Source organism: Apium graveolens, chromosome 1 (genome assembly GCF_009905375.1).
Source record: "Apium graveolens cultivar Ventura chromosome 1, ASM990537v1, whole genome shotgun sequence".
NCBI classification, from domain to species: domain Eukaryota; kingdom Viridiplantae; phylum Streptophyta; class Magnoliopsida; order Apiales; family Apiaceae; genus Apium; species Apium graveolens.
This window is the reverse complement of record NC_133647.1, coordinates 178,578,516-178,590,838: the sequence shown is the minus strand read 5'-3', so window position 1 is coordinate 178,590,838 and position 12,323 is coordinate 178,578,516. Positions and strand designations below refer to the sequence as shown.

At 36.7% G+C, this 12,323-nt stretch overlaps 1 protein-coding gene across 1 annotated transcript; it reads right to left on the bottom strand.

Moving 5' to 3' along the window:
• Positions 1–11,128: 11,128 nt before the first annotated feature.
• On the bottom strand, positions 11,129–11,506 carry LOC141712157 (uncharacterized). The gene has a single exon (XM_074514984.1). It carries the CDS (start codon positions 11,504–11,506, stop codon positions 11,129–11,131), a length of 378 nt encoding a protein of 125 aa, XP_074371085.1.
• Between the last annotated feature and the right edge of the window lie 817 nt (positions 11,507–12,323).

Genomic DNA, 12,323 nt, shown 5'->3' with positions numbered 1-12,323 from the left:
TTAATTAGTAGGATTACTGAATAGTACAATCTTTATTGAGCCCTAAAAAGCGTACTTTTGGTTGTTTCTTGTAGGGTTAATTAGGTTTCAACTCTCTTCAAATCAAAAGAGGAACAATAATTTTGCAAAATTATTCAAAGTGTCTCATCAGAATCCCTCTTTTAGTATTAAAAAGCTTTCTTTAGTCAACGAAAATTTTAGCTAGACCAGGATAAGTCAAACTTAATTATGTACCTTTTACGTACCTGCCGACAAAGCTCCAATCTCTTGCATGATATATGACCAGGGCTGTCAAACGGATAATTCGGATACGGATCCGTATCTGCATCCGCAATCGTCGGATTCGAATACGGATAATATCTGTTTTATTTCGGACACGGATAATATCCGCTTTTTTCAGATACGAATGCAGATATTTCGGACGGATATCGGATTTTTAAAATTTTTTGATGCATCTACCGTATTTGATGATGATTTTAGAACATTTTTTACGACTAAATACAAATAATATAGTTAGATACATATAAAGTATGTGTATAATTATATAATATTTGTATAAATGTATTATTTAATATATTTGCACACACTATAAATTAAAAAAATAATTTTTAAATTATATATAATTATATATTTATATAATTTAAATATCATATATGTATTTAGTTTCGGATTCGAATATCCCGGATTCGAATATGGATAATATCCGTTTTATTTCGAATACGGATAATATCCGCTTTTTCTCGGATACGAGTGCGGATTGTTCGGACGAATATCGGATTTTTCGAATTTTTTTGACAACCCTATATATCACCTAAAAATGGATTTTCTTTCTTCTTTTGTTTTTGAAATACAAAAGGGTTTAGATGACATATTTGATATATCCGATGGCGGAGCCAGGAATAAAATTTAGGGAGGGCCGAGCTATTTAAAAATTGAAAAAAAAAACTGAACAAACAATATTTTGGAAGATAAAAATTCCATTTAGAGAAATGTGATTCAAGAAGTTAAAGAAGATGATCCTGGGAATTGAACCAAGGCCTCCCTAGCCAATTTCCTACATCATCACCATTAGACCAAAGGCACTAATTTTCTACATTAGACCAAAGACACTTTTTTGGCACTTAACAGCACAAATATTACTTGATCTAAAATTTCAGGGAGGGTCAAAGCAGGTGCCGGGCTTGATGTAGCTCCGCCTATGGATATATCGGTCTTTATAATGTGTGCCTGGTGCATTTTTATTTGTGGAGTTGTTGTAAATGCGGGGGGAGGTTCATTAATATTTATGATTAGAGGACCAATCAAAATGAACCAAACTCATGAGAGTTAGTGCTTATTGTGTGCACTTGAGCACACATTAGAAAGCCTGTTGATATGTGTTTTCTAATATGCACCAAACCTGGTGATATATAGCTAGTATTATTTTGTTGCCCCGTATTTTTTTTCTTTTTGGTTTATTTTTTGAATAAATCTTAATGGCTTTTTCCTAAAAGTTAAATTTATAGGAAATAATCTAGGAAACGCTTAATTATGTCATTGGTTGGATATGCATAAGGGTATTGCTCAAATGAGAACGTCACAAGATATGAGATCTAATCTTAACCACTAATTTGAATACATCTTATTTATCTCTCACCATTTATTTAATATTTAATATTTAAAAATTTAGAAATTTCACCATCTTTTTAATTCAACCAACATCACCTCCGGCGACCACCATTTCCGGCTGCCACCACTTCCGGCCACAACAAGAAAATCACCACCGTCAAACATAAAATCACCACCGCAAAACCATAAATCACCACCGAAAAATAAAAGATCACCACGTCTATCCACTATTTTTATCCACCAGATTGGGCCACCAGCTTTGTTTATCAACTCTGAGCGTTGTCATCATATCAAAATTCACTAGATTTAAGTATTAATTACCAAATTAAAAACACAACCACCGCAATAAAATTAACACAACTACATTTAGTTATCAATTCCGACAATAATACATTTCTGGTTACCAAGTCCTGCCCATTACAAATCACCATCGTCTTAAGAAAATCACTAGATCTAAATATAAATAAATAACTACTGTATAACGAAAATCACCTCTAGTCATGAAATAGCCCGCACTTCCGGACTATTAATTCTAAATCGAAACTAAAATAAAAATAGATTCTTATTTATCGAAAATTCAATTACAAATGTACTATTTCGAAAGCGCAGCTAACGGAAGTCCAAAAGTCAATCTACTCCAATACTAAGATCCTCGAACTCCAATGCTATCCAACTCGAACTCTTAGGCGAAACCTGAAATTATAAGAATGAGTTATACAGCCCAACAAAAGACCAATCGATCTAATTAGTGGGCCAAGTAACATGAACACATATAACAAAATACGATACGATATACGACATACGAAACAAACACTTTCGATACATGTTCTTATTCTTATTCGATACACACAATACAAAAAACATATAAATAACAATAATTCAAAACCAATAATTCATGCCACGACCATTACAACCCGGTGATAACGGTCCTAAATTTTCAGAAAATATGTCACTACAATCCGGTGAATACGGTCATTAGTTCTTATTCAATATTTTCACAAACCATGGCATAAATCAGAGATTCAAAATTATCGTCTCGACACAACACATATACAATAATATGTATACTATAACACACAACACTTTCAAATATATCATCACTTAGCCCATATTTTGATAATCAAATATACACGCATAATACACAATTTTGAAAACACTAGTAAGATCGATCGAAAACTTAAATCAAAATCTGACCAGATCTGAATTTACTCTTTTTGACCCTTTAAACGACTTCTTCCTTAAAAACACGAAACACGAAAGTTGTAGAGAATAAAAAGATCTTTCCGAAAAGTCCAGAATCAACGAATTCCGACTCAAGATGATTTTTTTATGAATTTTACAAGATTGCTGATTTTAGTGAATAAAGCCCTAAGAATTTTAATAATTAAGGCGAGGAAGACGAATACAATGATTTATAACGATATAAAACCCTATATCTTAACCTACAAGTTATCCATATTAGAATCTGATCCAAATTTTAGGCCCATTAGTCTAATTCAAATTTAAATCCTAGTCCTTATCTAATTTTAATACTTTTTTTCTATTATTCTATTATTAATCGAATTCTAAAAATTACGGGATATTACAGGTCACCATTTCCGGCAATATACAGACACCGTCATTACACACAACTATCACATCTTGGATAATAATATTACTACATTGATTGATTATGCGGTGGAGGTTGAAATCATGACCAAAATGACCAGTCAAAACAATATCAAAGTATAATCGGAGCTTTGGAGAAGAAAATTGAATTACATGTATGTAATATTTATATATTTGAGTGAGGTGGTGATAGGTTTGGATGGGATTGAGTTGAGTTAGTCGTGAAAAAGAGGAGTCAGACAATGCGGTGGAGCGACAACTGTGGTAGGTCGACGGTGGTAGGGTGTTGGTGGGGAGGGGATGGAGAAAGACCAGGAGGTAAGGGATGATGTCGATGACAAATATAAGATTAGGAAATAGTTAGGGGAAAGGAGAAAAAAAGTAATGTAGGGTGGAGATTAAAACAAATATATTAAAATATTATAAAATAGAGGGTTGTGATTAGATCTCATGTGTCACTTTAATTGGGTTCTCACTTGAGTAACTCCCTACATAATAATATCATACTAACTCCCGTGCGTAGCACTGATATTAAAATATTTAATTAATTAAATTATTAATCACATTATTTAATTCTAGTACTTAATAAAATTTATTTAATACACTCCTCGTATATATAACTTCACTATTATTATCTATCATTATTGTATATTAATTAAATTAATAAATTAAATTTAAATTTTTGTAAATAATATTCATTTGTACCTTTTTTTATCGTACTTCACTATTAGTATCAATCATTATTATATACTAATTAAATTAATAAATTAAATTTGAATTTTTGTAAATAATATTTCTTTGTACCTTTTTAGTTGTCACTTTTGTAAAAAAATTGTTCATAAGTAGTTGGCTCGCGCTTGTCTCAATATATTTTTGTATATATTTTTAGATGTCTACCCCGAAATTCTTTTTTTCAATAATTGACTTTACAATTTATATACGCACTCATAACACGTTATTTAATTTAATAATTAGAGGCGTACATGTAAAGAAAAAATGATTAAAAAATTTCATTTTTGAGGTTCAAATGCCTAATTAAATTGCAGAGCTATTTGCCTTAACACTATAACAAAAATTACTAAAATCCACCACCAAATATCGGTGGAATTTAGCTTTAATCGACCATATCCGGTGGATTTTAGTATAAAATCGACTGAAGCATGTTGGTGGCTTTTAAGAGGGTGGATTTTAAGTTTTGCGGTGGAATTTATATAAAATCGACAGAATCTTTGGTCGCTTTTATAAAATTTAAAATTTGAATTTTAAAATTTTGTGAAAATTCGAATCTCCCGCCCCTGAATAAATTACACCAATCGGTCGATTTTAACATAAAATGTTTCAAAAAAAAAACCACCCCCACCCATCAACCGTGCAACCGCTGGCCACCACCGGGAAAAAATTCAGGCAATTCCATCTCTCACCATTTCACCCTCTGTTTTGCTTCTCCCTACCCCACTCTCTCTCTCCCCCTCCTTCCGTTGCTACAACACCGCCAATACAATGATGGTGGTGGCTTGCTTTGTACCCACACAAACACACACTTTACTCACACACACAATACAGACACATAAAACATGCGCAACACACACTGGAATTCACACACACCACAATCTTTCATCTCCGGTTTCTCTCCAACCCTCCCCTGCTTCGACCGTGCTTCGACCGTCGCCATAACCTACCACCATTGACAACGACTTTTGTTGCAAATTCTGTGTGCGTTATGGTGTGTGAGAGATATTATGGTGGTTGTGTGTGTGCTGTGCAAATTGTGTGTGTGTGTTTCGGCTGTGTGAGTCCGTGTGTGTCTTCGGGTTGGGTCGAGTGCGTGCGTGTGTATTGTAAGCAATCAGAGAACTGACGAAGCCACCACCGATGGTGGTGGTGGCATGCTGCGAGTGAAGGAAGAGAGAGGGGGTAAAAGCACAACTGAGATTAAATTCCACCGATTAAAATCGATCGACTATAAATTTAACCGATTAAAAGTGACCGAACTCCACCACACGTGGTGGATTTTATTCATTCATTAATGAAAATTCTCGTTGACTTTAAATTCCACCGAAATCAGTGGAATTTAATGTCGGTGGCTTTTAATTGGTGAAATTTAGTTATTTTTGTTGTAGTGTAAATACCCGTCTTATACACCCCTCTTACAAGTATGTCAAACATGTGAAATAGAATTTTTCAAAAAGAAATACTAAATTTGCATTCATATATTTTGGGCACTTGAAGGTTTAATGTAGGTATTCTGATTTTTCACTCACATGTAAATTTTTCTCAAATGTTACCATGAAAAACGGACAGCAGGGTATTATATTCTCAAATTTTAGTTAATAAACTCCTTATATATGGTTTATTATTTTTACGTACAATTATTATTATATTAATTAATATATTTAGTTAACATTATATTGACATGCCACATATACATGATATTTTGTACCATACCATAAAAAAAGGATTTTCGTATAACTTCACTATTGGTGGATTTTTTTTTACAAATAATTGAAGCAACTCGTAAATAATGTTATATTCTCATATTTCATTATCTAGTTAATAGTTAATAGACATTTATTATATAAACTTATTATTCTTACCTACCATTTTTTATTCTCGAGTTTGTAAATAATGTTATACTAGGGTATAACCGGTGCGACACACAGTTATTTTTATCATTATCTATATATTGTAAAATATAATTTTAATATATTTGGTAGCATTCGAACTTTATACCACTAGTATAATAATTTTACAATGCATCACAATTATTTTTATCATTATATATTATAAAATATAATTTTAATATATTATTGGTAAGATTAGAACCTAATACTTTTTGTATAATAATAATTATAATTATAATTATTATTATTGTTGTTGTTGTTGTTTTTGTTTGATTAATGTATTTAATTTAATATTTTAATAATATACTGTATACGTGACATACCATAACATTAAAAGGAGATTTTTACTTTTAATAAAAAGTATAGATTCTTTTCTTCTTATATTCTCTTATTCTCGAGTTCGTAAATAATGTTTTATTATTTTATTGCCGAATCTTAGTAAATAGACTCCTAATGTATAATTTCACTAATGTTATCAATTATTATTATCATTAAATTACTGTATTTAATTTGATATTTTAATTGTATACCGTGATATACATAACATATCATAATATTAAAAGAGGGTTTCTGCTTTTAATAATTAAAGAGTATAAAATAACTATGTTATATATTTACTAGCTATTTCGGAATAAGATTTTTTTTTAATTCTGAATAAAATATTTTATTTGCTACAACTAAATGATTATAAAATAATTATAAGGTAAATGCATGTACCGTGAAATAGAGTAAGTCGTGTATTTTTTTATATTAATAGTCGAAATTAAGATCTCAATCAATGCACTGATTTTTGCACATAAAATTGCCTGGAATGCAAATACGCAAAACCCAATGATCTATACAACCATAACCAATCGACTTTTTGTTACATAATTTTACACAGTTTGGAGAAGGTTCGAAAAACCAGTTGTCATTAAAATGGAATATGATAACTCTCTTTCTTTCCCGGTCTTCGCCTCTCTCACTCGAGCTCGAGCCCAGTTCACGTGGCAAATGACGCGTGGTTAAGCTGTTATGTGGGGGTTTCTGCAAAACAAAACCGGAGAGGGGTTGTGTCCCCGCGGTAACTCCAGTGTGAGAATAAGAATGAGGTTTCTTGAAGAAGAAGAAGAGGGAAGAAGGAGCTATTAAAAATATATGTATAGTGGTGTGTGTATATCAGATAATATTTTTCAACCCCTAAAACCCTTTTCTTGGGACCTTTTATAGGCTCCAAAATTTAGGGTTTTAAGAGTTTGTACCTCTTCATCCTAGCCCTTGATATTTCTTGGTTGGTGAGTGATTGGATGGTTCAGATGACAAGTGGGGCCCGACTGTCCTTTTACAACTGGGGTGTCCTGAGATTTGTTCACATGGACGGCTGTAATGTAGTTGTTCCATTTCTGGTAACATAAGACAGTTGACATTTTTGTCGCTTGCCACGTGTCCCGGGGACCACCCCAGTTTGGGCCTAGGGTGTCCCTTACTTGGGCTTTTGCAACATTTCCTTTGGGCCTGATTACTTGTGGCCTATCATTTGCCTCCCACTCCCTTATGCGGGTTTGACCAGTGTTAACTTTATAAAATAGTTAAACACTGGTTTACACAACATGTAATAAGAAGTGCTAATCACTTTAGTAGACCGTCACTAATCTTTCTATTTATGGCTTAGCATATCTTTCCATATTGTGTTAACTTTGATCTTCCTTTGTCAGTTAATCTTTACCCTTTATCTCGCACTCTTTAAGCTGCTTTTTGTAAACTTGTCAATCCAACTGATTGGATCATTTGTTGATTGATAATCTTGGATATTTAACTTGATTGTATTCTGCATTTGAGTTTCATTAAAGGTCTCCAGTTTGCTGTTAGAGAACTGACATCTCGATAAGTATAAAGGCTTATCGAGGTCTCACAGTTCTCTAATGATTCTTGACTTATCGAGATCTTCGAGTTCTCGAGTTACTTTGACTTATTCGAGGTCTCTGAGTTCTCGAATGCTATTTGACTGTTCGAAGTCTCTGAGTTCTCGAATGTTGTTTGACTGTTCGAAGTCTCCGAGTTCTCGAATGTTGTTTGACTGTTCGAAGTCTTTGAGTTCTCGAATGCTGTTTGACCGTTCGAGGTCTCTGAGTTCTCGAATGTTGTTTGACTGTTCGAGGTCTCTGAGTTCTCGTGTGTAATCTTGACTTATCAATATCTCCAATCTTCATGTCTTCAATTTGGCTTGTCGATATATCCGAGACTTCTCTATAAGCTTTCCTTGACTTCTCGATAAGTCATTCTGGAGTTCTCGAATGACTTCTCTATAAACTTAATTTGTGACTTGTAGATTTCTTGACTTAGAATATTTTTCCCAAAACAGATTTATTCAACTCCAAGCTTATTCACACTTTATCTGAGGCATGATCTTCTTCCAGAGTTTATTCTTAGGCTTGAAACTGTTTTCAGAAAAATACTCCAGTCTAATCTATTTACATTTTTACAGACTTAAATGTTACAATACAAAATGCAAACTTAAATTACAATACAACTTACTTAGGGTTGTCAATTTGACTTAGACTTGTTATAGTACAGGCATGTCTTGCACAACATAGATGGCTATGGGTTCCCTGCTGATGCCAAGAGCTCGCCTATTTTTATGTTGAATTTGCTCTGGGGCTGGCATCAAGAGTTCATATTCGTCTGGGGTGGGGACCTGGAGTTTATGTCTGTATATTAAAAATATTCTTAAAAATAACAGGTTCCCAACTGATCGGCTCGGGGGAGCTGCCTTGGCGAAGATGTACGACTTTGTCATGGCTCTAAGGGCTCAGTGGACTCGGGATACTTTTTTAGATAATCAAACATTATTTAATGTTGGATGTAAGTGTTTTATTATATGTAGCCTTCTATTATGCCTTTTCTAATATGTACTTGTGCTTCTACGGCTTTTATTTTCTAAACTGTTATTCCGCTGTGTAAGTCTTCCGTTGCTCAACTCTTTTCATCACGCCATGTCGTAGAAATTCAAGGACTCGGCTGATAGGTTTAAGAAGATTGGTGGTGATGTGCAACTTGACTCGGGGAAGAAGAAGGTTGGTGAAGGCAGTGGCTCGCATGTCCGGGACACAGGTTCGTCCAGGAACAGTGTGAGGCAAACTGTTGCGGAGAGGTCTACTCCTATTGTTCCTGAGCCTGAGGAGGTGGAAGTTCTGGAGTTGGAGGAAGAGGAAGTTGGTACTCTGAACCCTCGCAAGAGGAAAGCTGCTGATATGTTGCTGGCGGATCTGGAACCCCGCAGCGGAGGAGGATGACAACCCCGACTCCCACAGAGGAGGAGAGCCAAAAGCTCGTGGAGGAAGAGGCCCTGAAGAGCCTCCTGGCCCGGTTGACTCTTGACGACTGCCGGAGCGATATGTTTGATAACTACGCCCCCCGGACTTTGAGGTTTATGCTAAGGAGGATGTTGACACCTTCTTGGATCACCTTGTTCGGGACGTCTCGTAGATTTGTATATTTTGTTATTTGCGCATTTCCTTTTCTCCCTTATGTTTTTGTTGAGCTAATTTACTGCTTTTTTGCTTTCAGGCTAATGCCCGGATCAGCGGCTGCTATACCATCATCCATAATTATCGGGTGTAGGTGGCTAAGGAAAAAACCGCCGTGAAGGATTTGTCTGAGGAGAGGAACAGGTTTACCAGGTACCGGGATGCCAAGGAGAAAGAGTCCCGAGAGCACAAGAAGGCTCTCGCGGAGGAGGTGAAAGCCCGGGAGGAGGCTACGCAGATTGTTGGGTCCCTCCGGGCGGAGGTTGAGAACTTGAAGAAAGAGCTTGTTGCCAGGCCTCAGGAAGAGGAAGTTATTGTTGCCTTCCGCGGCACTCTCGCCTATTACGAGGAGCTCAACAATAAAATTTTTGAGAAGGTGAATATATGATGGGACATTGCCTCTTCGTATCTAGCTGAGAACCCGGGTGGCGACATGGACGGGTTTATAGAGCTATATCTTGCTGAGGATCTCCGTTGTGAGGAAGCTAAGGCTGCTGGAGAGGGTACTTTCGGGGCGAAGCCACCTCCTCCTCCCCAAGAAGGCCGTGAGAAGACTCCCCCTCCTCCCGAGAATTGATCTATGATGATCCAGGCTCCATGCCTTGTAATTTCCTTTCTAGTTTGTTTGTCTTTAAAACTGAGCCCTTGTGGCTTCTAGACTGAATATTTGCTTTGGTTTGAATTTGATCCGGGGTTGGTTTGCCTCATATACACAAGTACATATATTCCCCTTTCCTGCATTTGTTCTCGCAGTTTTTACTAAGCGCTTTACTATTTTTATCCGTACACATGGTTCGTGCATTCGTCCCCGGGATGGGGTTTAAAACTTTTTAATTGAATAAAAATTTTCTAAGTACACATGGTTTATGTATTCGTCCCCGGGATGGGTTTAAAAATTTTTAATTGAATAAAAATTTTCTAAGTACACGTGGTTTGTGCATTCATCCCCGGGATGGGGTTAAAAACTTTTAATTGAATAAAAAGTTTCTAAGTACACATAATTTGTGCATTCGTCCCCGGGATAGGGTTAAAAACTTTTAATTAAATAAAAAATTTCTAAGTACACATGGGTTGTGTGTTCGTCCCCGGGATGGGGTTAAAAACTTTTAATTGAATAAAAATTTTCTAACTATACATGGGTTGTGTGTTCGTCCCCGGGATGGGGTTAAAACTTTTAGTTGAATAAAAAAAAATTCTAAGTACACATGGGTTGTGTTTCGTCCCCAGGATGGGGTTAAAAACTTTTAATTGAATAATTTTTTTCTAAGATAGCGAATTGCGCATGTAGGTGTGCAAATAATAATCGCAATGCAATCGTAATAACGACATCATTATAACTTGAACAAGAATGGCATTTTTATTACAAAATAGGTATCGAGCATCGCTTACATTCTGGATGAGATAAATACAGATTTGCGTTTCTTATTGTTCAACAAAAATTATGTAGCTATGCGCACCTTTCTACTGATAGAATTTTCTGAGGCGGGCTCTGTGCCAGGTGTTTGGGACCTCGGTTCCATTGAGGTAGTTTAACTTGTAGGTCCCCGGACGGAGCACTTCTTTGACTATGTAGGGCCCTTCCCAGTTGGGCTGTAGCTTTCCTTGGTTCGTTGGGTCTGAATCCTCGGTATACCGGAGTACTAAATCGCCTGCTTCGTGTTCCCTTATCTTGGTCTTTTTCCCGAAGTAGAGCTTCGTCTTTTCCTTATAACCTTCCATCATTTGCACAACTCGGTCTCTTACCTCGTCAAGGAGTTTCAGGTTAGTTCTAAGTCCTTCGATGTTTTAGATTTCCTCAAAATTGGCGACTCTGTGCGATGGTGATCCGGTTTCAACTGGTAGTTGGGCTTCGATGTCGTAGGCAAGTTTGAAAGGGGTTTTCCCAGTTCCTGTCTTGGGGGTGGTCCTGTAGGACCATAAGACTTTCGAGAGTTCATCTGGCCAGGTCTTCTTAGACTCTTCTAACCTTTTCTCTAAAACTCGGAGTATGGTCCTATTGTTTACCTCCACTTGTCCGTTCCCCTGGGGGTGTGCTACAAATGCTCTCTTATGCTTGATGCCCAGCTCCCTTAGGTATGCTTCAAAATCAGATCCGACAAACTGTGGGCCGTTGTCCGAGACCAAAATTACCGGGATCCCGAACCTCATCACGATTGAATCCATGAATTTAATGCAATCTTGCTAATTGATCGTCCTCATAGCTTTGGCCTCTGCCAATTTAGTCATGTAATCAATGGCTACGAGGACGTAGCGGAGGTCTCCTTTCGCCCGGGAAAAGGGGCCCATGATGTCTGTAACCCAAACGGCAAATGGGATCGGAGAAAGCACAGATGCCGGTTGGCTCGGGCTCTGCTTGGGGACATTGCTAAATTTCTGGCATTGAGTGCACTTCTTGACATAGGCAATGACATCGGAGTGGATTGTGGGCCAGTAATATCCTTGTCTGATGATTTTGTAGGACAGAGCTTTGACTGCCATGTGATCTCCGCAAATACCTTCATGGACTTCCCGGAGACAGTAGTCTGCTTCTTCTGGATCTACACATTTCAGAGTGGGTGCTAAGAAAGTTCTTCTGTACAACTTATTATTCTCCAGGAAAAAGCGGACAACCTTGTGCTTCAGGTACTTGGCTTTATTCTGGTCTTCCGGGAGTGTTCCGTCTCTCAAATATGCTATGAAGGGAGTCATCCAGTTGTCCGGCTGTTGATGCATAAGATCTCTCTATCTTTTCGGTGCTTGGGGTCTGCAATTCTTCAAAGTAGACCGAAGAACTTAGGTCTGGGGCATTTTGTACCAGTTTGGAGAGCTCATCGGCTTTGTTATTTTCTTCTCTAGTCGATCTGCAGAACGGTGGTATCCGGGATGGATTCCAGGAGACCTCTAACCATGGTCAGGTATTAGGCCAGCTTTTCGTCCTTGGCGACGTACTCACCGCTCGTCTGTCTGACGACTATCTGGGAATCGCTGTGTACAACCAGAC